The sequence below is a fragment of the Salvelinus namaycush genome, chromosome 4, assembly GCF_016432855.1.
Source record: "Salvelinus namaycush isolate Seneca chromosome 4, SaNama_1.0, whole genome shotgun sequence".
NCBI lineage: Eukaryota > Metazoa > Chordata > Actinopteri > Salmoniformes > Salmonidae > Salvelinus > Salvelinus namaycush.
Genome location: NC_052310.1, coordinates 56900783 through 56927445, shown reverse-complemented (window position 1 = coordinate 56927445; position 26663 = coordinate 56900783). Strand labels below are relative to the sequence as shown.

The 26663-nt window shown below is 40.5% G+C and overlaps 2 protein-coding genes across 2 annotated transcripts in view; both read left to right on the top strand.

Annotated features, from left to right (window-relative positions):
• The window catches only part of mcph1 (microcephalin 1), a 41556-nt gene extending 34148 nt beyond the window's left edge, over positions 1 to 7408 (top strand). Inside the window, exons 13-14 of the mRNA XM_038992043.1 lie at positions 5928 to 6165; positions 7285 to 7408. Of these exons, the coding sequence (XP_038847971.1) occupies positions 5928 to 6165; positions 7285 to 7349 (303 nt within the window). The 3' untranslated portion in view covers positions 7350 to 7408. The remainder of the gene's footprint in view (positions 1 to 5927; positions 6166 to 7284) is intronic.
• Positions 7409 to 10076: 2668 nt separating this feature from the next.
• Positions 10077 to 26663, top strand: part of LOC120046649 (1-acyl-sn-glycerol-3-phosphate acyltransferase epsilon-like) — a 53888-nt gene continuing 37301 nt past the window's right edge. Inside the window, exon 1 of the mRNA XM_038992042.1 lies at positions 10077 to 10695. Within this exon, the coding sequence (XP_038847970.1) occupies positions 10477 to 10695 (219 nt within the window). The 5' untranslated portion in view covers positions 10077 to 10476. The remainder of the gene's footprint in view (positions 10696 to 26663) is intronic.

The window sequence follows — 26663 nt, the reverse complement described above, 5'->3', positions numbered from 1 at the left end:
GTTCACCTTCCAACAGGACAATGACCCTAAGCACACAGCCAAGACAACGCAGGAGTGGCTTCGGGACAAGTCTCTGAATGTTCTTGAATGGCTCAGCCAGAGTCCGGACTTGAACACGATCTAACATATCTGGAGAGACCTGAAAATGGCTATGCAGCGACGCTCCCCATCCAACCTGACAGAACTTGATAGGATCTGCAGAGAAGAATGGGAGAAACTCCCCACATACAGGTGGGGAGCTTGTAGCATCATACCCAAAAAGACTCAAGGCTGTAATCGCTGCCAAAGGAACGTCAATAAAGGTCTGAATACTCATGTAAATGTGATATATTTTTTTATATAAATTTGCAAAAATGTCTAAAAAACTGTTTTTGCTTTGTCATTATAGGGTATTGTGTGTAGATTGATCAGGTGGGGGGGGAAATATATTTTAATCAATTTTAGCAAATTTTAGCTGTAACGTAACAATGTTGAAAAAGTCAAGGGGTCTGAATACTTTCCGAATGCACTGTATATAAGAATTTTTTGGAAAAATGTGACATGGCCGGAGGCCCATGGGCCTATAGTTTTTTGTTTAGATTTTTTGCTAAATGTTTCTGTTATACTACTCTATAATGAACCGTTGCCTGACTAGTGGGCAAAGGCCAGCCCCCCTACCAAGATAGACCAGCCCGGTTTTCTGATAGGCTGAGCTGAGGTTACTCAACCTCACATTCAAAGTCAAACGCGCCATCGGGAAAGATACCTGCTCTGACTCGTCATCAGTTAGACTGCCAAGATCATTGATTGTAAAAAATGGAAATCGTGCCTATAAACGTAGGAGCACATTCTACGTTATCACCTCACTCAAAACTTCCTATTTTTGTGGCGGCTAAAACCATGATTTGGTCAAACGGTAAAGTGCATTATCCTCATGATTTCTCTGATGAAAGTGTCTGCCCTGCCGCTGTGCTTGTTTCGCTGGGGTATCCTGCTGTGATGAGCGAACCACTGTCCTCTCTGCCCCATGCGCTTCAGAGAGATGCATGCTGATCGTATAACATTTCAAAATGCAATTGGTGGAAAAAGTACTCAATTGTCATACTTGAGTAAAAGTAAAGATACCTTAATAGAAAATTAATCAAGTTAGTCACCCAATAAAATACTAGAGAAAGTCGAAAATAATTTGGTTTTAAATATACTTAAGTATCAAAAGTAAATGGAATTGCTAAAATGTACTTCAGTATCAAAAGTAAAAGTATAAATCATTTCAAATTCCTTATATTAAGCAAACCAGATGGCACCATTTAACTTTTTTTATTTTTTAAATTGATGGATAGCCAGGGGCACACTCCAACACTGACATAATTTACAAACAAAGCATTTGTTTGAGTCCACCAGATCAGAGGCAGTAGGGATGGCCAGGGGTGTTCTCTTAAGTGTATGAATTTGACCATTTTCCTGTCAAAATGTAAATGTAAGTAATTTTGAGTGTCAGGGAAATGTATGGAGTGAAAAAGTACATTATTTTCTTTTAAGTACAGATACCCCAAAAAACGACTTAAGTATTTTTACTTAAGTACTTTACACCACTCGAAAAACTTGGATCCCACCAAATCATGCACTAGTGCCACCAACTGTAAAAGTTAGAGGCACCAGTGACACCTGGGGAAAATGTTAGGCTGGAATCTGTAGTAATAAACACTCAGGGTAGGTGTTGATTCAGAGAACACATATGACCAGCACTAATTTGCAATATAGCCTAATGGCTTGTTTACAGTCTGTCTATTGATATGTCTGTAGACAATTGTCGTAGCGATATCATGAACGTGCTATTGTCGTCTGACATTAAACTTGTCATTATGAAAAAGTACACCAAACAGCAGCCTCTGCATGACATCAGCGGCCCGGTGCTCCAAATAGCATATGTTCTCTATTTTAACACTAATCTGTTTAAAATGAATTCAGTAAATGTCAGTCTAGCAAGCAAAGCAACTACAAGCAATTTTCTAAACAATGCTTTTTGTCCGTTGCTAGCTAGTTAGCTAGCTGGCTAGCCAGTTCAAATAATAAAATGCCAGGGCTGACTTCTTGTCCCAGTCCAAATCAGTGTTCCCTGATTTAAAGACACTGATAATCCTCATGTCTTAAATATGAATCCACCACTAGTAGCACGCCCCATGAAGTGAACAATGTACTTTCAATGCTCAGTTCACTCTCCATTTGACAAACCCTTGATAAAATAGTGATAAAAAGGCTGCTGCTATGTACAGAGGAGGACCAAAATGCTTTACAGCCTGTTTTCTGGCACTCATTCAAAAAGGAGCAGATTGTCCCTTTCAGCCTTGCAACCGACCCATGCTGGACTAGGGTTGCAAAATCCAGTAATTTCCCCCCAAATTCCCAGGTTTTCTAGAAAACTTGGTTTGAGGATTCCGGGTTTTGTGCTTATTCCTGTATGATTCAAGGAAAATTTCAACCTGAATTTTTGGAAAACCAGGGAATTTGGGGAAAGTTACTGAAATTTTGATGGCATTGTATTGAATCTTTGATGTATTACTACAAGCTATGAGCTGTGTCAGCCAATGTCATAGGACTTTTGTTATCGCTTAGCTTCTCAGCACAATAAGGCTTACTTCCCATCGTCCACTCTTAGAGGCTGTCGATAAAGGGGTATTACTCACACAGAGATGTGGATTGGAGTCCGAGGTAACCAACATGTATCCTCAAAGTGAAAAGTAATTGTCTACCTGGTCTGAGTAGGGGATCACCTTTAGATCAAGCTTAGTATAAGGTACAATGCTCTACCCCTTGTCCAACCTCCAAAATGTGCACCGTTATGAACCTAAGACATTAAATCCATTGCCAAAATTACACAATGGAAAGCAGTAAACAAAATGAGTGGAATGAGTTCTTTCCATGTGGTTCGCTTTTTTTTTTCCTGTTGTATTTTCAATCATTACAAGTAAATAAGCATGGGCCCAGATTACAAAAATTACATGTAATCATTCATCATGACTCCTGTTATAACATATATACACTACCGGTCAAAGGTTTTAGAACACCTACTCATTCAAGGATTTTCTTAATTTTTTACTATTTTCTACATCGTAGAATAATAGTGAAGACATCAAAACTATGAAATAACACATGGAATCATGTAATAACCAAAAAAGTGTTAAACAAATCAAAATATATTTTATATTTGAGATTCTTTAAATAGCCACCCTTTGCCTTGACAGCTTTGCACACTCCTGGCATTCTCTCAACCAGATTCACCTGGAATGCTTTTCCAACCGTCTTAAAAGAATTCCCACATATGCTGAGCACTTGTTGGCTGCTTTTCCTTCTCTCTGCGATCCGACTCATCCCAAACCATCTCAATTTGGTTGAGGTTGGGGGATTGTGGAGGCCAGGTCATCTGATGCAGTACTCCATCACTCTCCTTCTTGGTAAAATAGCCCTTACACAGCCTGGAGGTGTGTTTTGGGTCATTGTCCTGTTGAAAAACAAATGATAGTCCCACTAAGCCCAAACCAGATGGGATGGCATATCGCTGCAGAATGCTGTTGTAGCCATGCTGGTTAAGTGTGCCTTGAATTCTAAATAAATCACAGACAGTGTCACCAGCAAAGCACCCCCAAACCATAACACCACCTCCTCCATGCTTTACTGTGGGAAATACATATGCAGAGATCATCCGTTCACCCACACCGTATCTCACAAAGACACGGCGGTTGGAACCAAAAATCTCAAATTTGGACTCCAGACCAAAGGACAAATTTCCATCGGTCTAATGTCCATTGACTCTGTTTCTTGGCCCAAGCAAGTCTCTTCTTATTATTGGTGTCCTTTAGTAGTGGTTTATTTGCAGCAATTCGACCATGATGGCCTGATTCACACAGTCTCCTCTGAACAGTTGAATTTGAGATGTGTCTGTTACTTGAACTCTGAAGAATTTATTTGGGTTGCAATTTCTGAGGCTGGTAACTCTAATGAACTTATCCTCTGCAGCAGAGGTAACTCTGGGTCTTCCATTCCTTTGGCGGTCCTCATGAGAGCCAGTTTCATCATAGCGCTTGATGGTTTTTGCGACTGCACTTGAAGAAACGTTCAGTTCTTGAAATGTTCCGTGTTGACTGACCTTCATGTCTTAAAGTAATGGACTGTCATTTCTCGTTGCTTATTTGAGCTGTTCTTGCCTTAATACGGACTTGGTCTTTTACCAAATAAGGCTATATTCTGTATACCCCCCACCTTGTCACAACACAACTGATTCGCTCAAACACGTTAAGAAGGAAAGAAATTTCACAAATTAACTTTTAACGAGGCACACCTGTTAATTGAAATGCATTCCAGGTGACTACCTCATGAAGCTGGTTGAGAGAATGCCAAGAGTGTGCAAAGCTGTCATCAAGGCAAAGGGTGGCTACTTTGAAGAATCTCAAATATAAAATATATTTTGATTTGTTGAACACTTTTTTTGGTTACTACATGATTCCATATGTGTTATTTTAATAGTTTTGATGTCTTCACTATAATTCTACAATGTAGAAAATAGTACAAATTAAGAAAAACCCTTGAATGAGTGTGATCTAAAAATGTTCTAAAACTTTTGACCGGTAGTGAATGTTATACTGCTAAGGGTTGTTATGGTTCACTCTGGCAGACACATTTATTTATAATTCGAACCTCAAATCCCTTTCATATTTTGTTGTATTTCACACACATTTTATTTCAATTCTGCACTTGTCAAGATACCAAGTTAGTAGATTGTTCTTCAAGTGGGGAAATGGTAGATGGTGTGTGATTTGGAGTCAGATTCGGTTAAGCTTTTTGGAGGGCATTTGATTGTACAGATAATGACAACAGCAACTCTGTTTGTATGAAATGTGGCTAAAATATAAACTTAACATGCAACAATTTCAAAGATTTTACTGAGTTACAGTTCATATAAGGAAATCAGTCAATTGAAATAAATTCATTAGGCACTAATCTATGGATTTCACATGAATGGGAATACAGATATGCAACTGTTGATTACAGATACTTTTTAAAGTATGGGCCTCACCATGGGCCACAGGTTCTCGTCACGGTATCTCTGTGCATTCAAATTGCTATCGATAAAATGCCATTGTGTTTGTTGTCTAACTTATGCCTGCACACACCATAACCCCACCGCCACCATGGGGCACTCTGTTCACAACGTTGAAATCAGTAAACCGCTCACCCACGCAATGCCATACACCTGGTCTGTGGTTGTGAAGCTGGTTGGACATAATGCTGAATTCTCTAAACAACGTTGGAGGCAGCTAATGGTTGAGAAATTAATATGAAATTATCTGGCAAAGCTCTGGTGGATATTCCTGCAGTCACCATGCCAATTGCACGCTCCGTCAAAACTTGAGACATTTGTGGCATTGTGTTGACAAAACTGCACATTTTTAGTGGCATTTTATGGCCCCCAGCACAAGGTGCACCTGTATAATGATCATATTGTTTCATCAACTTCTTGATATGCCACACCAGTCAGGTGGATGGATTATCTTGGAAAAGAGGAAATGCTCACTAAAAGGGATGTAAACAAAATTGTGCACAACATTTGAGAGAAATATGATTTTTGTGGGTATGGAAAATGTCTGATCTTTTATTTCAGCTCATGAAACATGGGACCAACACTTTACGTGTTGTTTATATTTTTGTTCAATGTATTTACAAATTCAAGGTGTTTTTCTGCCCTCTCCTTGTGAAAAGAGAACACTGCAACACACTTGAGTTGTGACAACTAATGGTCAGGCAAACGCACAATACATATACAAAATGTACATTTCTGAATAACTACTCATTTAGCTATATTAAGATGAGCTCTTTTAAAACACCGCTGCAAGCAACTCCACTCTTCCTGAAAATACATCCCATCTAAGACCATACCATGTCTCTCCTCCCAGATCTGCCGTCTGCAGCAGCACCTGTCTGCAGGGGAGCACCAGCAGGACCTCTTCCTGGGTCAGCCTGCAATGTTTGTCTCCCGGAACACCCAGCCCCCCACCCACAGCCTGGTGGAGCTCATCCAGCTGTGTGGGGGCACAGTCTGCAAAACGGTCCGGCAGACAGGCCTCTGCATAGGGGAGTACAACGGCAAGAGACCAGAAGGGAGCAGGATTCTCTCCGAGCAGTGGGTGCTGGGTAAGATGTCAGCCCAGTGTTAATTCATGTGTAGCCCTTTTACTCTCCATCCCATATACAGGTTGAAAAATGTAGATTACGTCACTGATAAGCACTTAAATTGGAACACAGTGGCTGTCAGGCTCTGGGTCACCGCTTTACTGCGATGTATGGGAGTTCAAGTTCTAGGCCGGAGCATCACCCGCAACAAGATGCCCCCATCCTTCCCGCAAATTGGGTTACATTTGCACATTGTAGTGTTGTCTCAGTAAGGGGAGTGCTGTAAATCAAGAGCACTCGATGTGTTCAGAAAGATGAGAAGTCGAAAATTATAAATATGTCTTTGTCACACAAGCAAACCACACACCCATGAGTCCAAATGTGCACTTCACATTTCCAACATCGAAATGTATGATCGCAATGATGCTTTACAGTTACAAGAATGACATTGCGTCATACCCCAGGTTATTCTGAACAAAATGGGCCTATGTTCTCTGTGTTGTGAAGAAAATGGCCATGGAAGACTCACCTGAATGCCCTCATGACATTCCATATGCACCAAAATTGTATTGTTCTCTGAAGTACCTTGGGAAGCCTAACACTGCAAGGTCGTATTTTATAACTTCACTAGTCATGTTGGCAATAGAATACGCTTTCAAATGATGCCCATCTGACCCAGATTGCGATTTGTGATGGGCTGGTTTTGGATTGCGTAACAACAGTAATTGCGTGAAGGTGGGGTGCATGGCTGCATTCCAAACAAAAAACTGTGCTCATTCAGTTCCTCAATGGAACAGCTAGGAGAGCTCCAGAAAGCATCTAATAATAGTTGAAGGCTCTTTCCTTGAGTTATAAAAGTGCATTGAAATTACTTAGGAACTGTGCACACTTTGAATAGCTGTATAGCCACTTGGAGACAACTCTCACTCAAACCCTTGACATTTTCAGTTTCTCATGTTGCACCTACCCCAAATGTTCATGAATATTTGTATTATGTTACTAAATGTTGTGATTTGTTTTTGGATTGTGTGGTGTTACATTTGGCTTTAGCTTAGAATATTTATGTAAATTGAAGTTTTTACCCTCTGTCTCATTATGTTTCTTTAACAATGGCATTCATTGACTTCCTTTTTCTTCTAGATTGTATCACACATCTCAAGCAACTTCCATATGAGAAGTATGACTTGGAATGGAAGTCCGGGTAATTTGAAGTTGGACTCAAACATGGAGAGAACACACATGGAAATCGTTTTGGCTTTTTTTCCCCTTGAATGTGAATTGACTTTCTACTGTTATTGCATTCTATTTAATAAAACGTTTACCTTGTCAGAATGTTCATCGCAGCATAACTTTCCAGGTTTTTGTTTGATATAGACTGAAGTATAAGGACATCTCTATTTGTGATTATTTGTCACAAAACTAGTCATGTCAGTCCATCCACTCATCACAGTTCCAATTCAAAGATGAGTCTATTGTCAAAGCAGTGCTTTAATGTCATAGGAGTTTACTATGCATCAAAGATAGCTGGTTATACGACAAACTGATCTGGGACTAGGCTAGTGCTTATACAGTGTCTATTTAACAATTCACTCAGTAATTTACTGTTAAGTTATACTGGATAGCACAGGTCACACACTTGTCAGGTTTCATCAGACACACACTATCTAAATAACTTTAAAACTCAGCCTTAGTTTTCGGCAGATCTTGCTTTACTGCTGCTGGCACTGACACCAGGGTTAGTTCAATGCCGGGTCCTTGGGACATCCTTACCCTAACCTTAAAGGCCCAGTGCAGCCAAAAAATGTGATTTCCCTATTTGTTTTATTTCCACAGTGAGGTTAGAATAATATTGTGAAAATTATAATGCCCTTTTCGTGTAGGAGTTGTTTGAAAAGACAGCCTGAAGTGTCAGCCTGTTTTGGTGGGTAGAGTTTTTGCCTGCCTGGGGAATTAGTTACAAATAACAGTTCCAAACCTCTCGGCCAATAACATAATTTTCCATTTTCTCCTCCCCACTCAGACCCCTCCCAGACATCTTGCAAAATTATTGCTAAGAAGCTATTTTATTTACCATTTTTAATTGAAAACAATCACAGTAAGGTACTTAATTGTTACCCAGAAATTATTTGAAATTGAGATTTTAAAAAATTATTGCATTGGAACCTTTATAACGTTTTAAATGTCAACTTAAATGGGGGTGATGTCAGAGATGGGATGTCCCAAGTATCCCGTTTAGACTTATCCCTGACACCAGCACATTAGCAACTGTCATCCACCCTTAGCAACCCCCCAGTCTCAGAACTCTTCTTTAAACCAATCAGCTTGCACAATGTTGGCCAATGGCTTACGCCTCCAGCCTCCATCACACCAACAGTGTCATTGCATTTTGGTACACCAGAAGTACATTCATTTCCAATGGAATGCTCCGTTCCGTTTAGCTTGCAGCATTGCATTGCAGAGGCAGATGCAGTGCGTTCTGTGTGGTGCATATGTTGGATTTTATCGAAGTATGCATCAAATTGTATAAATCGGCAGCTTGACAGAAATGGTAGCAGAAGGTGAATGTTGGACTTTTGTTGCACACATATCCAGATGATGCTGCGTACCATTTTGCGCAAAACACTGTAGGTGTGATCGAGGCTTAAGGGTAGGGTTTAGGGTCTAGGGTCATTGTCTTCAGTCAGATAGCGTGACCGCAGTCTACACAGATTCCGCATTTATGTGGTAGTTGGAACTAGGAAACTGACATTTCCGACTTGCCAAATGATTGTAGTTATACAGGTGCCACTGCCACTTTCAACCAGTTAGCAAGTCGGACATTTTCTGAGTTTCCTAGTTTCGAGTAGTGCAGGATGATGATGGACGAGCGTAGCATAGGAGTGACGCCATCTGACATGACACTAGAGGTGCGTTCAGTTTGCTACTTTGCGGAACGGGTTTGGACTGTATGACAAGTTTCCCCAAAACGTTCTTGTACTTTCTTGAACAGACTTTCGCCTTGATCACACCTACAGCATCATTGCGCAAATTGGTACGCAACAGCAAGCTGTCTACAGCATACAATTATATATATATGTTTGATAAATACAAGGTAAGTGCCACAAAGAATGCACTGCACCTGCCTCTGCAACTCAATGCTGGAAGGCAAACACCTTGATCACACCTACAGTGTCATTGCGCAAAATAGTATGCAGCATCATCTGGATATGCCTGCAACAGAAGTTCAACATTCACGTTCTGCTACCATTTCTATGCATAGTTTGATGCAAAAAAAAAAGAAGACAAATCCAACATATGCACCACAGAACATACTGCAACTGCCTCTGCAACACAATGCTGCAAGGCAAACTCAGCATTCCATTGGAATTGAATGTACTAGTGTACCAAAATGCAATGATGCTGTCGGTGTGATCATGTGTAATGTACTTCTGGTGTCCCAAAACCCTGTCAGTGTGAACAAGGCGTTTGAGGTACGTTTGCTCCCGTTTGGTGGGTATGGCTTTAAGCAATGAATTACGTATTTAAAGGGAAGTAGCGACCCTTCCGGTGTTTCAACTGGTCGTTCTATACTGCAGCGTAGTACGGGTTACACAGGTACGGGTTAAGTTTAGGGTACAGAAGCCCCAATGACCCCAGATAGCATGAATCATTATTAAACATGGATAGAATTTCAATAGCCAGTGCTATGCGGGATCATTGGGATGTCCCTACCTTAACCCCTACCTTATTCATTTAAAATTTAATTTAAAATGTTAACTTCAGTGGGGTAGAGGGGTCCCAATGATCCCGGATAGCACGGACCAATCGCAATTGCTTCCTCGCTCCTCAAACCCCATTGGATGAGAAAGCCAGAAGTCCCGCCCCTCCGACCTACTCCAATGGGTTTTGAGGAGGCGAGGAGAATGCGATTCCCCCATTGAGTCCATGAGGAGGCGTGTGTGTGACTTTGGTAGAGGTAGTTTTTGAACTAAAACTTCACTGTTGACCGAGGAGAATTTATATGCAAAGCATATAGTAATGATTTACCACTGCTGTTTTAACCGTGGTTTTGTACGAAACCATTCGTTTGGGTCATGTGCCGGTTGAGCAGTGTTTAGCCACAAAGTAAGTTAGCTTAGCTAGGTAAAGTTAGCTAGCTATCGGAGATTCGAGGTCGTTTGCGATATGCATAACGTTGACATGTGGTGTTACTATGTGGCCGTTGTATAAGCTATATTTGCAACTTCTCATCCTAGCTTACTTTCAACAGGAAACAGTCAACCGAGAAGTGAACGTGCAGATATCTTATAGTTATAGCTAATTGAAATAGCTATAAGTGTGCAGTAGTACAGAATGCTGCTCTCCCTGGTTGTGCACACATACTCGTTGCGGTACTGGTTTCCTGCAGTGGTAATGCTAGGCACAGCTCCGGCTTATGTGCTGTCATGGGGTGCATGTCGTGTGCTTACCGCTGTCTTACCATCAAGACTATATCGCAGGATGGACGACCACCTCTATAACATCTACCAGAGCCTCGTCCTATTTTTCTTCGAAAACTATACCGGGGTGGAGGTGAGTAGGCCTGCATTTCATTTTAAGGACTCACATTGAACTGTTAGGTCCTAAATGGAATTGCATGCAACCTGTATTGCCTCCTGGCTTGCTATACGATAGCTGATTACACGTGGTGAATCCTCACTGCAGTCAACCTATCCTGAAAATGATCGGTCAAGCTATACGAGCTGTAGAATTTAAGTGCGCGCATGTACTACACATTATGGTATCACGCGGAATATGCTTGAAAGGAGAGAATCTCCGATCTATGAACCTCTTCTGAACCTCATATTTAGTGTTGCCAGTGAATTGTATGATGACGTGATGTTTACATCCAGTTACTTGATTCAAAAAGTGAGGTGAATTTGTATTGACTTTATTCACCGAGGTAAAGACAGTTTCAAGTTCGATATTCGACGTATATCGCTTTCAAACCTCAATAGACTCCAAATAAGTGTCATGGTGTTGGAAAAATTGCGCACAACATTGCACAGGTCTTATTTTCACGATTTAGACATTAATTTGCTTTCCAAAGCTAATAAACATGTGGTATTGTGAGCAGTGTTTTGTATTCCTAGTTGAATTAGTTAGGGAGTGTGAACAAAGTACAAACTTTTTTACATTCAAATTTCAATAGCTCCTTGGTCATGTGACATACTTACTTCAAACAAGGTTCAGAATTTCCACTGACTACTCTTCTATATTGCACACCCTTTAGTTTGTCAATTTTCATCTCACAAGATTTTACATGAATTTTTCCAAATGTAAAGTTTCAATAGCTCCTAGGTCGTGTGACCTAGTGACTTCAAACAAGGTTCAGAATGTCCACTGAGTGGGCCTACATATTGCACACCCTTTAGTTTGTCCATTTTTATCTCACATAGTTTTACATGAATTTTTTTAATTTAGAATTTCAATAGCTCCTTGGTCATGTGACCTGGTGACTTCAAACAAGGTTCAGAATGTCCACTCAGTGGGCCTACACATTGCACACCCTTTAGTTTGTCAATTTTCATCTCACGTGGTTTTATATGAATTTTTCATTATTATTAGTTTGACAATTACGGGGTCCAGTGTTTACCCTTTTCTTTAATATTTATCTACAATAATTGGTAGTTCTAAGTATTTATTTTCCCTGTTCTTTATTTTCCCACAGTATTTAACAGTGGTACACAATAGGAGAGAGACAGATATCTCCTTTTGTCGTTAATATCAACCATAAAGGAAAAGGGCAAAGTACGAGAGTCATGCTATTAATTGTCCAAAGCAGGGATGGAGAGTGAGCTAGTGAGGTAGACTGCAGTGGTTTGCTGGTCAATACATATGCTGAACAGGTAAGTAACCACAGTAATTGTGGCAAGTAAATCAATTAATAAAAAATATAATATTGACAAATTAAAGAGATTGTATACCTTTAATATTTTCCGACATGCCAACAGACACTTAACTTCAATTAAGTATGAAACATTTCAGTGTTAACTTTCTCTTTATCCCTGGTTCTCTTTATCCCTGGTTGATGTATATTTCAGAGCCTCTTCAGTGTGGATGGGGTATAGCATACATTTTCAACAACACAGACTGCACTTCCAGTTTGTGTTCTTTACTCTGAACTCTTTTGTCTTCATTCCTAGGCACAGCACATGGAACCTCAGTTGGCATGCAAAACATTCAATCAAAACCAAATAAAGCGTAACACGTTATAAATAATATAAAATATTAGCCATAAATTGTCTTACATACCGCCACTGTTGTCAGAAGATTATAAACATGTTAAATAAAGTTACTAACCCAGTCAGTCTTTGGGCCACATCCAGGTTCTTTATCAGTGGCACACATGAAGCAGTTGTTGGCTTTGTTGAACTCTGAAATCATAGGTATGAACTGAACATATGGCTGTCCCACACAACTACATAAAAATAAAGAATTTACATTTACTTTGAATTAAATGTATTTACATACCAGACATTTTTAGCATATCCTCAGCCATTTCTTTTTGCAGTTGCTCCATGTGTTTTTTTAGGTTCCATATCAATTTGGGAGGGGATGTTGGAAGTTCTGTGCAACTTCCTTGGCCATGTACACCAAAAAATTAAATATAGTTTTTTACCTAATTGTCACATAACAGCTTATTGAAAATATAACTATCAAACCTGCATGACAAAGACCCCACAGCTGAAGGTGTCCTGCTGCATGGTGTGAGTTATTTCCCGTCCTTTACACTTTATGTCCGCCCAGTCTTTTCCATGGCGGGATCTTCTCATTTTTAAGTATTCTCATTTTTATGTAAAAATAATGGAATTATGATTAGTTATAGGAAAATTAATACACAAGCCACATTTGTATGCTGTTTTCCTTATCACTATAATCTAGTAGTAATTTATTAGTAGATGTAATTTCCTTAATGCCCCATTCTACCCACAGCCTAAATGATAGGCACTGAACCATTTACAGGACAATAAAAGTAGCATATAGGATCCAACCCTATCACAGAGTGAATAAATGTACAGTCGTGGCCAAAAGTTTTGAGAATGACACAAATATTACTTTTCTCAAAGTCTGCTGCCTCAGTTTGTATGATGGCAATTTGCATATACTCCAGAATGTTATGAAGAGTGATCAGATGAAGTGCAATTAATTGCAAAGTCCCTCTTTGCCATGCATATGAACTGAATCGGCAAAAAAACATTTCCACTACATTTCAGCCCTGCCACAAAAGGACCAGCTGACATGTCAGTGATTCTTTCGTTAACACAGGTGTGAGTGTTGACTAGAACAAGGCTGGAGATCACTCTGTCATGCTGATTGAGTTCGAATAACAGACTGGAAGCTTCAAAAGGAGAGTGATGCTTGCAATCATTGTTCTTCCTCTGTCAATCATGGTTACCTGCAAGGAAACACGTGCCATCATCATTGCTTTGCACAAAAAGGGCTTCACAGTCAAGGATATTGCTGCCAGTAAGATTGCACCTAAATCAACCATTTATTCGATCATCAAGAAATTCAAGGAGAGCGGTTCAATTGTTGTGAAGATGGCTTCAGGGCGCCCAAGAAAGTCCAGCAAGCGCCAGGACCGTCTCCTAAAGTTGATTCAGCTGCGGGATCGGGGCACCACCAGTACAGAGCTTGCTCAGGAATGGCAGCAGCCAGGTGTGAGTGCATCTGCATGCACAGTGAGGCAAAGACTTTTGGAGGATGGTCTGGTGTCAAGAAGGGCAGCAAAGAAGCCACTTCTCTCCAGGAAAAACATCAGGGACCGACTGATATTCTGCAAAAGGTACAGGGATTGGACTGCTGAGGACTGGGGTTAAGTCACTTTCTCTGATGAATCCCCTTTCCGATTGTTTGGAGCGTCCGGAAAAAAGCTTGTCCGGAGAAGACAAGGTGAGTGCTACCATCAGTCCTGTGTCATGCCAACAGTAAAGCATCCTGAGACCATTCATGTGTGGGGTTGCTTCTCAGCCAAGGGAGTGGGCTCACTCACTCAATTTTGCCTAAGAACACAGCCATGAATAAAGAATGGTACCAACACATCCTCCGAGAGCAACTTCTCCCAACCATCCAGGAACAGTTTGGTGACGAACAATGCCTTTTCCTGCATGATGGAGCACCTTGCCATAAGGCAAAAGTGATAACTAAGTGGCTCGGGGAACAAAACATCGATATTTTGGGTCCATGGCCAGGAAACTCCCCAGACCTTAATCCCATTGAGAACTTGTGGTCAATCCTCAAGAGGTGGGTGGACAAACAAAACCCCACAAATTCTGACAAACTCCAAGCATTGATTATGCAAGAATGGGCTGCCATCAGTCAGGATGTGGCCCAGAAGTTAATTGACAGCATGCCAGGGCAGTTTGAGAGGTGTTGAAAAAGAAGGGTCAACACTGCAAATATTGTCTCTTTGCATCAACTTCATGTAATTGTCAAAAGCCTTCGACACTTATGAAATGCTTGTAATTATACTTCAGTATTCCATAGTAACATCTGACAAAAATATCTAAAGACACTGAAGCAGCAAACTTTGTGGAAATTAATATTTGTGTCATTCTCAAAACTTTTGGCCATGACTGTAGAGTGTTTTGTAGACTTTAAGAAAAAAATATTAAGTGACAGTTTCATCAGTGCATGCTTAAAGAAAGTCATATCACAGATGACAGTGCCCAATACAATAGAGAACGAATTGTAAGCACCAACGTGTGTTTGTCAAAATAATATCTGAAAATGTCAGTTGAACATAATACTTCTATTTGCAATAGCAATTTATGATATATGCAGTTGAGGAATACTCCATGTACCAACACTACATGTAGGACGGACATAAGACATTCCCACATACAATATTTTTTTATTTCACCTTTATTCAACCTGGTAAGCCAGTTGAGAACAAGTTCTCATGTACAACTGCAACCTGGCCGAGAAAGTAAAGCAGTGTGACAAACAACACAGTTACACATGGAATAAACAAATGTACAGTCAATAACACAATACAAAAGTCTATATACAGTGTGTGCAAATTAAGTAAGATTAGGGAGGTAAGGGAATAAATAAGCTGTAGTGGTGAAATAATTACTATTTCGCAAATAAACACTGGAGTGAGATGTGCAGAAGATGAATGTGCAAGTAGAGATACTGTGGTGCAAAGGGGCAAATAATATATAAATAAATAACAATATGGGGATGAGGTAGTTGGATGGGCTATTTACAGATGGGCTACGTACAGGTGCAATGATCTGTAAACTGCTCTGACAGCTGACGCTTAAAGATAGTGAGGGAGATTTAAGTATCCAGCTTCAGTGATTTTTGCAATTCGTTCCAGTCATTAGCAGCAGAGAACTGGAAGGAAAGGTGGCCAAAGGAGGAATTGGCTTTGTGGGTGACCAGTGAAATATACCTGCTGGAGCGCGTGCTACGGGTGGTTGCTGCTATGGTGACCAGTGAACTGAGATAAGGCGGGGCTTTACCTAGCAAGGACTTATAGATGACCTGGAGCCAGTGGGTTTGGCGACGAATATGAAGCGAGGGCCAGCCAACGAGAGCATACAGGTCGCAGTGGTGGGTAGTATGTGGGGCTTTGTTGATGAAACGGATGGCACTGTGATAGACTGCATCCAGTTTGTTGAGTAGAGTGTTGGAGGCTATTTTGTAAATGACATCGCCCGAATTCAAGGATAGTCAGTTTTACGAGGGTATGTTTGGCAGCCTGAGTGAAGGATGCTTTGTTGCGGAATAAAAATCCGATTCTAGATTTAATTTTGGATTGGAGATGCTTAATGAGTCTGGAAGGAGAGTTCAGTCTAATCAGACACCTAGGTATTTGTAGTTGTCCACATTAGAGCTCGACCGATTAATCGGAATGGCCGATTAATTAGGGCCGATTTCAAGTTTTCATAACAATCGGAAATCGGTATTTTTGGACACCGATTTGGAATTATTTTTTATTGTTTTTTTTACACCTTTATTTAACTAGGCAAGTCAGTTAACCCACCGTTCCTAGGCCGTCATTGAAAAGTGATAACCTCTTATGGCTGCAAGCCCGAGGTCGGTACACCTATGACAACATCCCCCACCCCCCCCCACACTGATTAGCATCGCTAGCATAGCGTCACAATTAAATAGAAGAATCTAAATATCATTAAATCACAAGTCCAAGACACCAAATGAAAGATACAGATCTTGTGAATAAAGCCACCATTTCAGATTTTTAAAATGTTTTACAGGGAAGACAAAATATGTAAATCTATTAGCTAACCACGTTAGCAAAAGACACCATTTTTCTTTGTCCACCATTTTCTCTCCACCTGTAGCTATCACCAATTCGGCCAAATAAAGATATTGATAGCCACTAACCAAGAAAAAACCTCATCAGATGACAGTCTGATAACCTATCCTATACAATAAATATGTTTTGTTAGAAAAATGTGCATATTTCAGGTATAAATCATAGTTTACAATTGCACCCACCATCACAACTCGACTAGAATAAATACACAGAGCAACGTGTATTACCTAATTACTAATCATAAAACATTTCTTAAAAATACACAGCTCACAGCAATGGAAGGACACAGATCTTGTGAATTCAGACAATATTTCAGATGTTCTAAGTGTTTTACAGCGAAAACACAATAAATCGTTATATTAGCATACCACATGTGCAAACGTTACCAGAGCATCGATTCAAGCCAAAGAGAGCGATATCGTAATCATCGCCAAAATATATTAATTTTTTCACTAACCTTCTCAGAATTCTTCCGATGACACTCCTGTAACATCATATTACAACATACATATAGAGTTTGTTCGAAAATGTGCATATTTAGCCACAAAAAAACGTGGTTATACAATGACAAAACTAGCAAAACTAGCCTGAAAATGGCGGGCGCCATATTTGACAGTGATCTTGTCTCATGATTAACTATTCATAAACTTGACTAAAAAAATATAAGTTGGACAGCTATCGAAAGACAAATTAGTTCTTAATGCAATCGCTGAATTACATTTCTAAAATTATCCTTACTGTGCAATACAGGGTTCGCCAAGCGAAGCTATACCAAAGAAAATGGCGGAATATGCGTTTAAAATTTTTCGACAGAACAACGATTTATCATCTTAAATATTTCTTACTATGAGGTGATCTTCCATCAGAATCTTGGGCAATGTATCCTTTCTTGGGTCTAATCTTCTTTTGGTCGAAAGATGTCCGCTTGTCCTTCGAAATGCCCACTAACGTTCGACCGGTACTGGAAACGTGCCCAAAGCTTCAAAGTGCATCACCAAGAATTGCCTCAAAATCGCACTAAACGGATATAAATTGCTATAAAACGGTTTAAATTAACTACCTTATGATGTCTTTAACACCTATAACGAGTAAAAACATGACCGGCGAAATATTACTGGCTAAACCCAAGCTTGGAAAGAGAGCAGGTCCAACGTACATCGTGCGTCAGGCGCAGCAGGAAAAGAACGGTACATCCGGTCTTTGTCGTTTTATACAGGCACTGATTGCGCAATCGACTCCATTCAAATTGTCACCTCTTACTGACATCTAGAGGAAGGCGTAGGCAGTGTTTGTAGCATCATAGCCTTCACAGGGACTTATGAACTGACCTGGGAGCAGGGGCCAAGATGTCTGAAATCTCACACCATATCAGGAAAAGTGCTGTAGAATGAGTTCTGTTCCACTCAGAGACATAATTCAAACAGCTATAGAAACTAGAGTGTTTTCTATCCAATAATAACAATAATATGCATATTGTACGAGCAAGAATTGAGTACGAGGCCGTTTGAAATGGGCACCTTAAACAGAGCTACTCAATACTGCCCCTGCAGCCATAAAAAGTTAACTGACTTGTTCAGGGGCAGATCGACAGATTTTTACCTTGTCAGCTCGAGGGTTTGTTTTTGCAACCTTCCGGTTACTAGTCCAATGCTCTAACCACCTGCCTTACATTGCACTTCACGAGGATCCTGCATGGCAGGCTGACTAACTGTTACGCGAGGGCAGCAAGAAGCCAAGGTAAGTTGCTAGCTAGCATTAAACTTATCTTATAAAAAAACTATCTTCACATAATCACTAGTTAACTACACACGGTTGATGATATTACTAGTTTATCTAGCGTGTCCTGCGTTGCATATAATTGATGCGGTGCCTGTTAATTTCTCATGGAATCACAGCCTACTTCGACAAACGGGGGATGATTTAGCGCTGTCGTTGCACCAAACCATAAATATCAATGCCTTTCTTTAAAATCAATACACAAGTATATATTTTTAAACCTGCATATTTAGTTAATATTGCCTGCTAACATGCATTTCTTATAATTAGGGAAATTGTGTAACTTCTCTTGCGTTCCGTGCAAGCAGTCAGGGTATATGCAGCAGTTTGGGCCGCCTGGCTCGTTGCGAACTGTGTGAAGTCCATTTATTCTTAACAAAGACCGTAATTAATTTGCCAGAATTGTACATAATTATGACATAACATTAAAGGTTGTACAATGTAACAGCAATATTTAGACTTAGGGATGCCAGCCGTTAGATAAAATATGTAACGGTTCCGTATTTCACAAAGAATAAACGTTTTGTTTTTCGAAATGATAATTTCCGGATTCGACCATTTTAATGACCAAAGGCTCGTATTTCTGTGTGTTATTATGTTATAATTAAGTCTATGATTTGATAGAGCAGTCTGACTGAGCGATGGTAGGCAGCAGCAGGCTCGTACGCATTCATTCAAACAGCACTTTCGTGCGTTTTGCCAGCAGATCTTCGCAATGCTTCAAGCAGTGAGCTGTTTATGACTTCAAGCCTATCAACTCCAAAGATTAGGCTGGTGTAACCGATGTGAAATGGCTAGCTAGTTAGCGGGGTGCGCGCTAATAGTGTTTCAATCGTTGACGTCACTCGCTCTGAGACTTGAAGTAGTTGTTCCCCTTGCTCTGCAAGGGCCGTGGCTTTTGTGGAGCGATGGGTAACGATGTTTCGAGGGTGGCTGTTGTCGACGTTTTCCTGGTTCGAGCCCAGGTAGGGGCGAGGAGAGGGACGGAAGCTATACTGTTACACTGGCAATACTAAAGTGCCTATAAGAACATCCAATAGTCAAAGGTATATGAAATTCAAACCGTATAGAGAGAAATAGTCCTATAATAACTACAACCTAAAACTTCTTGCCTGGGAATATTGAAGACTCATGTTAAAAGGAACCACCAGCTTTCATATGTTCTCATGTTCTGAGCAAGGAACTTAAACGTTAGCTTTTTTACATGGCACATATTGCACTTTTACTTTCTTCTCCAACACTTTGTTTTTGCATTATTTAAACCAAATTGAACATGTTTCATTATTTATTTGAGGCTAAATTGATTTTATTGATGTATTATATTAAGTTAAAATAAGTGTTCATTCAGTATTGTTGTAATTGTCATTATTACAAATACATTTTAAAAATCGGCTTTTTTTGGTCCTCCAATAATCGGTATCGGCGTTGAAAAATCATAATCGGTCGACCTCTAGTCCACACATTCTAAGTCAGAACCGTCCAGAGTAGTGATGATAGGCGGGTGGGCAGATGCGGGCAGCGATCGGTTGAAGAGCATACATTTAGTTTTACTTGCATTTAAGAGCAGTTGGAGGCCACGGAAGAAGAGTTGTATGGCATGAAGCTCGTTTGGAGGTTAGTTAACACAGTTTCCAAAGAAGGGCCAAAAGTATACAGAATGGTGTCATTTGCGTAGAGGTGGATCAGAGAATCACCAGCCGCAAGAGCTACATCATTGATGTATACAGAGAAGAGAGTCAGCCCGAGAATTGAATCCTGTGGCACCCCCATAGAGACTGGCAGAGGTCCGGACAACAGGCCCTCCCATTTGACACACTGAGCTCTGAGAAGTAGTTGGTGAACCAGGCGAGACAGTCATTTGAGAAACCAAGGCTATTGAGTCTGCTGATAAGAATGCTGTGATTGACAGAGTCAAAAGCCTTGGCCAGGTCGAAGTATACGGCTGCACAGTATTGTCTTTTGTCGATGGCGATTATGATATCGTTTAAGACCTTGAGCGTGGCTGAGGTGCACGCATGACCAGCTTGGAAACCAGATTGCATAGCGGAGAAGGTACGTGGGATTCGAAATGGTCGGTGATCTGTTTGTTAACTTGGCTTTCTAAGACCTTAGAAAGACAGGGTAGGATAGATATAGGTCTGTAGCAGTTTGGGTCTAGAGTGTCACCCCCTTTGAAGAGGGGGATGACCGCGGCAGCTTTCCAATCTTTGGGGATCTCAGACGATGCGAAAGAAAGGTTGAACAGGCTAATAATAGGGGTTGCAACAATTGCGGCAGATCATTTTAGAAAGAGTGTCCTGATTGTCTAGCCCAGCTGAGTTGTAGGGGTCCAGATTTTGCAGCTCTTTCAGAACATCAGCTATTTGGGTGAAGGAGAAATGGGGGAGGTTTGGGCAAGTTGCTGTGAGGAGTGCAGAGCTGTTGACCGGGGTAGGGGTAGCCAAGTGGAAACCAAGCCCAGCCTTAGAAAAATGCTTATTGAAATTCTCGATAATTGTAGATTTATCGGTGGTGACAGTGTTTTCTAGCCTCAGTGCAGTGGGCAGCTGGGAGGAGGTGCTCTTATTCTCCATGGACTTTAGTGTTCCAGAACTTTTTGGAGTTTGTGCTACAGGATGTACATTTCTGTTTGAAAAAGCTAGCCTTAGCTTTCCTAACTGCCTGTGTATATTGGTTCTTAACTTCCCTGAAAAGTTGCATATCGTGGGGGCTATTCGATGCTCATGTAGTACGCCACAGGAAGTTTTTGTGCTGGTCAAGGGCAGTCAGGTCTGAAGTGAACCAAGGGCTATATCTGTTCCTGGGTCTACATTTTTTTAACGGGGCATGCTTATTTAAGATGGTGAGGAAAGCACTTTTAAAGAATAACCAGGCATCCTCTACTGACGGAATGAGGTCAATATCCTTCCAGGATACCCGGGCCAGGTCGATTAGAAAGGCCTGCTCGCTGAAGTGTTTTAGGGAGCGTTTGACTGTGATGAGGGGTGGTTGTTTGACCGCGGACCCATTACTGACGCAGGAAATGAGGCAGTGATCGCTGAGAAACTGGTTGAAGACAGCCGAGGTGTATTTAGAGGGCAGGTTGGTCAGGATGATATCTATGAGGGTGCCTGAGTTTACAGATTTGGGGTTGTACCTGGTAGGTTAATTTGGGTGAGATTGAGGGCATCTAGCTTAGATTGTAGGACGGCTGAGGTGTTAAGCATGTCCCAGTTTAGGTCACCTAACATTACAAACTCTGAAGATAAATGGGGGGCAATTAATTCACATATGGTGTCCAGGGCGCAGCTGGGGGCTGAGGGGGGTCTGTAACAAGTAGGAACAGTGAGAGACTTATTAAAGGTGGATTTTTAAAAGTTGAAGCTCGAACTGTTTGGGCACAGACCTGGATAGCATGACAGAACTCTGCAGGCTGTCTCTGCAGTAGATTGCAACTCCACCCCCTTTGACAGTTCTGTCTTGGTGGAAAATGTATACACATGCATAAAGGCATTTTTCAGCTATGATTTTACCACTCAGAATCCAGAATGGACGTGACAATGGGGCCAGCACAGGATGTAATACACCCTTACAATAATCTATTTTTTGTTCTTCTTGACTTGTTATCTGGTAAACTGCTACTATGTGTCAAGAAAAGAGCCCCAATTAGGGGTTAGTGTACTCGAGTAAAGAAAGTGCTGGTTTATATTAAAAACTATTTTCCTGTGTCCCCGTTCATAGGGGCATGAGAGACTAGTCAGTGGTAGAATTGAGTTGGCACTTTATTGGCCCAAACACCCATAGACCCACAAGGTTGAGGTTACTCATGGACAGTAATTAGTAATACATTTTTTTTGCATTGATGCATTGTGTCTTCTAACTGTCCAAAAATAGGATCCAAAGTGTTAGGAAATATTTGTTATCATAAATACAAAGGAGGATGTCTCTCCTCATACCTCTGGCACTTTGCCAGACTGTGCACCACAGAGCCAATCAGGAGAGAATACATACAGGTCAACGGTGCCAATTGAAAGTCAAGGGGTGTGTCTGTGCCTTTTGGATTACTCTCTCTTTACACAGAACCCCTGTGGTTCATGTCTGCTCTGCGCATGTCTGAAAGTGACAGAGCCAGCAGCCAAGAGTTTTTCACAGTATGTCATAAAAAAGTATTACACTTATGAATATATGTAAAATGCTAATATGTATTAGATCCAGTACAATGGAATAACTAAGACCAGAATTTGAATGCAGCGTGTTCCAATTCCTCCTTCTCTTTCTGTCCAACAAGGTCAACCAAAAACACTTGGCCTGATGGTTCATGCAGATACTAAGGAAGCAATATAGAAATGTATTGATCCCTTAAATGATTTTACTATTAAATGACCCATATCACAACCCTCATACCTCTTCACAAAAATGACCTAAATCAATTTTGGAAAAAGGATTTTACTCACAAAAGACGTAGGAATTTATTTTCCCAGTTAGAAATAGTAGGCCATGCATCAAATAACTATTTTCATCAGAAAAACAAACCCTCAAATGCAATATTGCATTTTGTAAGTTGTCTGCAGGTGGCTTGTTGTGAATGCACTCAAATATCAAGTCATTTTCAGGTTATATAAACTGCGTTCTAATTCTCAACGTAGAAGGATTTGTCTTAATGTACAGTATATGAAAGTGATGCTATAAAAAGGATTCTTTCACGTTATCAAGCTCACTGTGACTGACAAATCCATGCCTATTATTACTGTGATTATAAAGAGCATATGAAACATTGTTTTTCATGAGGCCTACCTGAGCGCCTTCCTTTAAGCACCTCTGTTTGAACACCTCTCCTGTCCTTGATCCATTCCACATACAGCCATTTGCAGATCTTTTCAGTGTCCATGTGAACGATAGTTATTGTGAGGATGGAACATTTTGTTGACTTAAAAGTTTTTTTTTAAACACCCATGTAAAATGAAGGCCTGCAAAGCTTACAGATTTAAGTCTAATAGCATGAGATGAAAGTAGACAAACAGAGTGTGCAATATGAAGGCATAGTCAGTGGACATTCTGAACCTTGTTTGAAGTCATTAGGTCACATGACCAAGGAGCTATTGAAATTCTACATTTTGAAAAATTCATGTAAAACCATGTGAAATAAAAATGGACAAACTAAAGGGTGTGTCTATGCCATCGGGTTAGCTACAACCAGTTTTCAAAGTGTTTGGAGTGATGGTTAAAGAGCTATTGAAATTTTAAAAATGTGATTTGTCACCATGTTTACGGTCCCTAACTGCTGTTGGTGGACGTAAGGAAAACTACGGGCGAATATATCTTTTGAATATCCAACCTGAAACTGTCTTTACCTCAGTACATTATTCACCTTTTTTTAGTTTCGCTTCGTAAACAACACACGGTAGTTCGGGTAGACCATCTTTAGTGATTGAGATTGCATTTAACTATGATTGCAATTGGATGTCATCACATAAGTTAGGTCAGGAATAGTCTTGCTGCAAAGAAACATCTAACTACTTTATAAAGGCACGGGTCTGATTTTAAAATCATTCGGATTAGTATAGCCACGATTGGAATTTCTAATCATATCCTATTGTCAAATATCAGCATGTATAATATTTGAATGGTTATTTTTTTATTGAAGAGCTAATTCAAATAGATTGCCAATACAAGTAATTACCGGGTTAGTTTCATCTCATATTTCAAAAATATGTATCCTGTATTTGAGACTCAGTGAAAGTTTAACATACTCTTTCAAATACGGTATGTACCATTTTGAAAATACACATACATCGCATTTGTAATTATGGCATTTACATTACAGTATCCATTGACTTAGGACTCAAATTGCAGTTCCTATGCCTTCCACTAGATGTCAACAGTCTTTAGAAATTGTTTCAGGGTTGTATTCTGAAAAATGAGGAAGTAAGAGCAGTCTGAATGAGTGGACCCTAAAGTGTCACAGAGCTTTTTCATGCGCACGACTGAGAGTGTCTTTCTTGTTTACCTTTTATATTGACAATGTTATTGTCCGGTTGAAATATTATCCATTATTTAGGCAAAAACAACCTGAGGATTGAATATAAACATCGTTTGACATGTTTCTATGAACTTTACGGATACAATTTGGATTTTTTGTCTGCCTGTTTTGACTGCGTTTGAGCCTGTGGATTACTGAAGAAAAAGCGCGAAAACTGAGGTTTATGGATATAAAGAGACTTTATCGAACAAAAGGAACATTTATTGAGTAAATGAATGTCTGCTGAGTGCAACCATATAAAGATCATCAAAGGTAAGGGACTAATTTTATCTCTATTTCTGACTTGTGTAACTCTTCTACTTGGCTGGTTACTATTTGTAATGATTTGTCTGCTGGGCTATGTTCTCAAATAATCGTAAGGTATGCTTTCGCCGTAAAGCATTTTAAAAATCTGACACCGCGGTTGGATTCACAAGAAGTTCATCTTTAAAGCTATGTAAAATATGTTTTGTTTTCTGAATTTTTATAATGAGTATTTCTGTATTTGAATTTGGCGCCCAGCAGTTTCACTGGCTGTTGAAGAGGTGGGACGCTAACGTCTCACGTACCCAAGGGAGGTTAAACCCCAAAGAGCAAGTAATGCCGATGTAGAAGCAGTGGCTAGGAAAAATTCCCCTAGAAAGGCAGGAACCTAGGAAGACAGAGTGAAACCAGGCTCCGAGGAGTGGCCAGTCCTCTTCTGACTGGGCGGAGTGGAGATTATAAGAGTACATGGCCATTAACTTCTCTGCGCACGGATCCCTTTTACGGGATCATTTTCCTAAACAACCACTGAATTGCAGGGCGCAAAATATTACAAAAAATATTTATAATCATGCAATCACAAGTGAAATATACCAAAACACAGCTTAGCTTGTTGTTAATCCACCTATCGTGTCAGATTTTGAAAATATGCTTTACAGAGAAAGAAATCCAAACTTTTGTGAGTGTATCAATCAATGCTAGAACAGCTAGCCCCAAATTAGCATGGTCACGAAAGTCAGAAAAGCAATAAAATTAATCGCTTACCTTTGATAATCTTCGGATATTTGCACTCACGAGACTCCCAGTTACACAACAAATGTTCTTTTTGTTCGATAAATATTACTTTTATAAGAAAAAAAACGCCGTTTGGGTTGCGCGTTATGTTCAGAAAACTACAGCCTCGTTCCGTTCGAACATTCCAAAAAGTATCCGTAATGGTCGTAGAAACATGTCAAATGTTTTTTATAATCAATCCTCAGGTTGTTTTTAGCAAACATAATCGATAATATTTCAACCGGACCGTAACCTATTCAATAAGAGAGAAAAAGAAAATGGAGAACTCCCCTCTCGCGCGCAGGAACTATTCAGAGGACACCTGACTACTTTTGAAAAATCTAGCTCATTTTTCAAAATAAAAGCCTGAAACTATGTCTAAAGCCTGGTCACAGCCTGAGGAAGCCATTGGAAAAGCAATCTGGTTGATACACCTTTAAATGGAAGAAAGACAGGCCAGGAAACAAAGATAAAAAAATATATATATATATATATACTGCTCCAAAAAATAAAGGGAACACTAAAATAACACATCCTAGATCTGAATGAATGAAATATTCTTATTAAATACTTTTTTCTTTACATAGTTGAATGTGCTGACAACAAAATCACACAAAAATTATCAATGGAAATCAAATTTATCAACCCATGGAGGTCTGGATTTGGAGTCACACTCAAAATTAAAGTGGAAACCCACACTACAGGCTGATCCAACTTTGATGTAATGTCCTTAAAACAAGTCAAAATGAGGCTCAGTAGTGTGTGTGGCCTCCACGTGCCTGTATGACCTCCCTACAACGCCTGGGCATGCTCCTGATGAGGTGGCGGATGGTCTCCTGAGGGATCTCCTCCCAGACCTGGACTAAAGCATCCGCCAACTCCTGGACAGTCTGTGGTGCAACGTGGCGTTGGTGGATGGAGCGAGACATGATGTCCCAGATGTGCTCAATTGGATTCAGGTCTGGGGAACGGGCGGGCCAGTCCATAGCATCAATGCCTTCCTCTTGCAGGAACTGCTGACACACTCCAGCCACATGAGGTCTAGCATTGTCTTGCATTAGGAGGAACCCAGGGCCAACCGCACCAGCATATGGTCTCACAAGGGGTCTGAGGATCTCATCTCGGTACCTAATGGCAGTCAGGCTACCTCTGACGAGCACATGGAGGGCTGTGCGGCCCCCCAAAGAAATGCCACCCCACACCATGACTGACCCACCGCCAAACCGGTCATGCTGGAGGATGTTGCAGGCAGCAGAACGTTCTCCACGGCGTCTCCAGACTCTGTCACGTCTGTCACGTGCTCAGTGTGAACCTGCTTTCATCTGTGAAGAGCACAGGGCGCCAGTGGCGAATTTGCCAATCTTGGTGTTCTCTGGCAAATGCCAAACGTCCTGCACG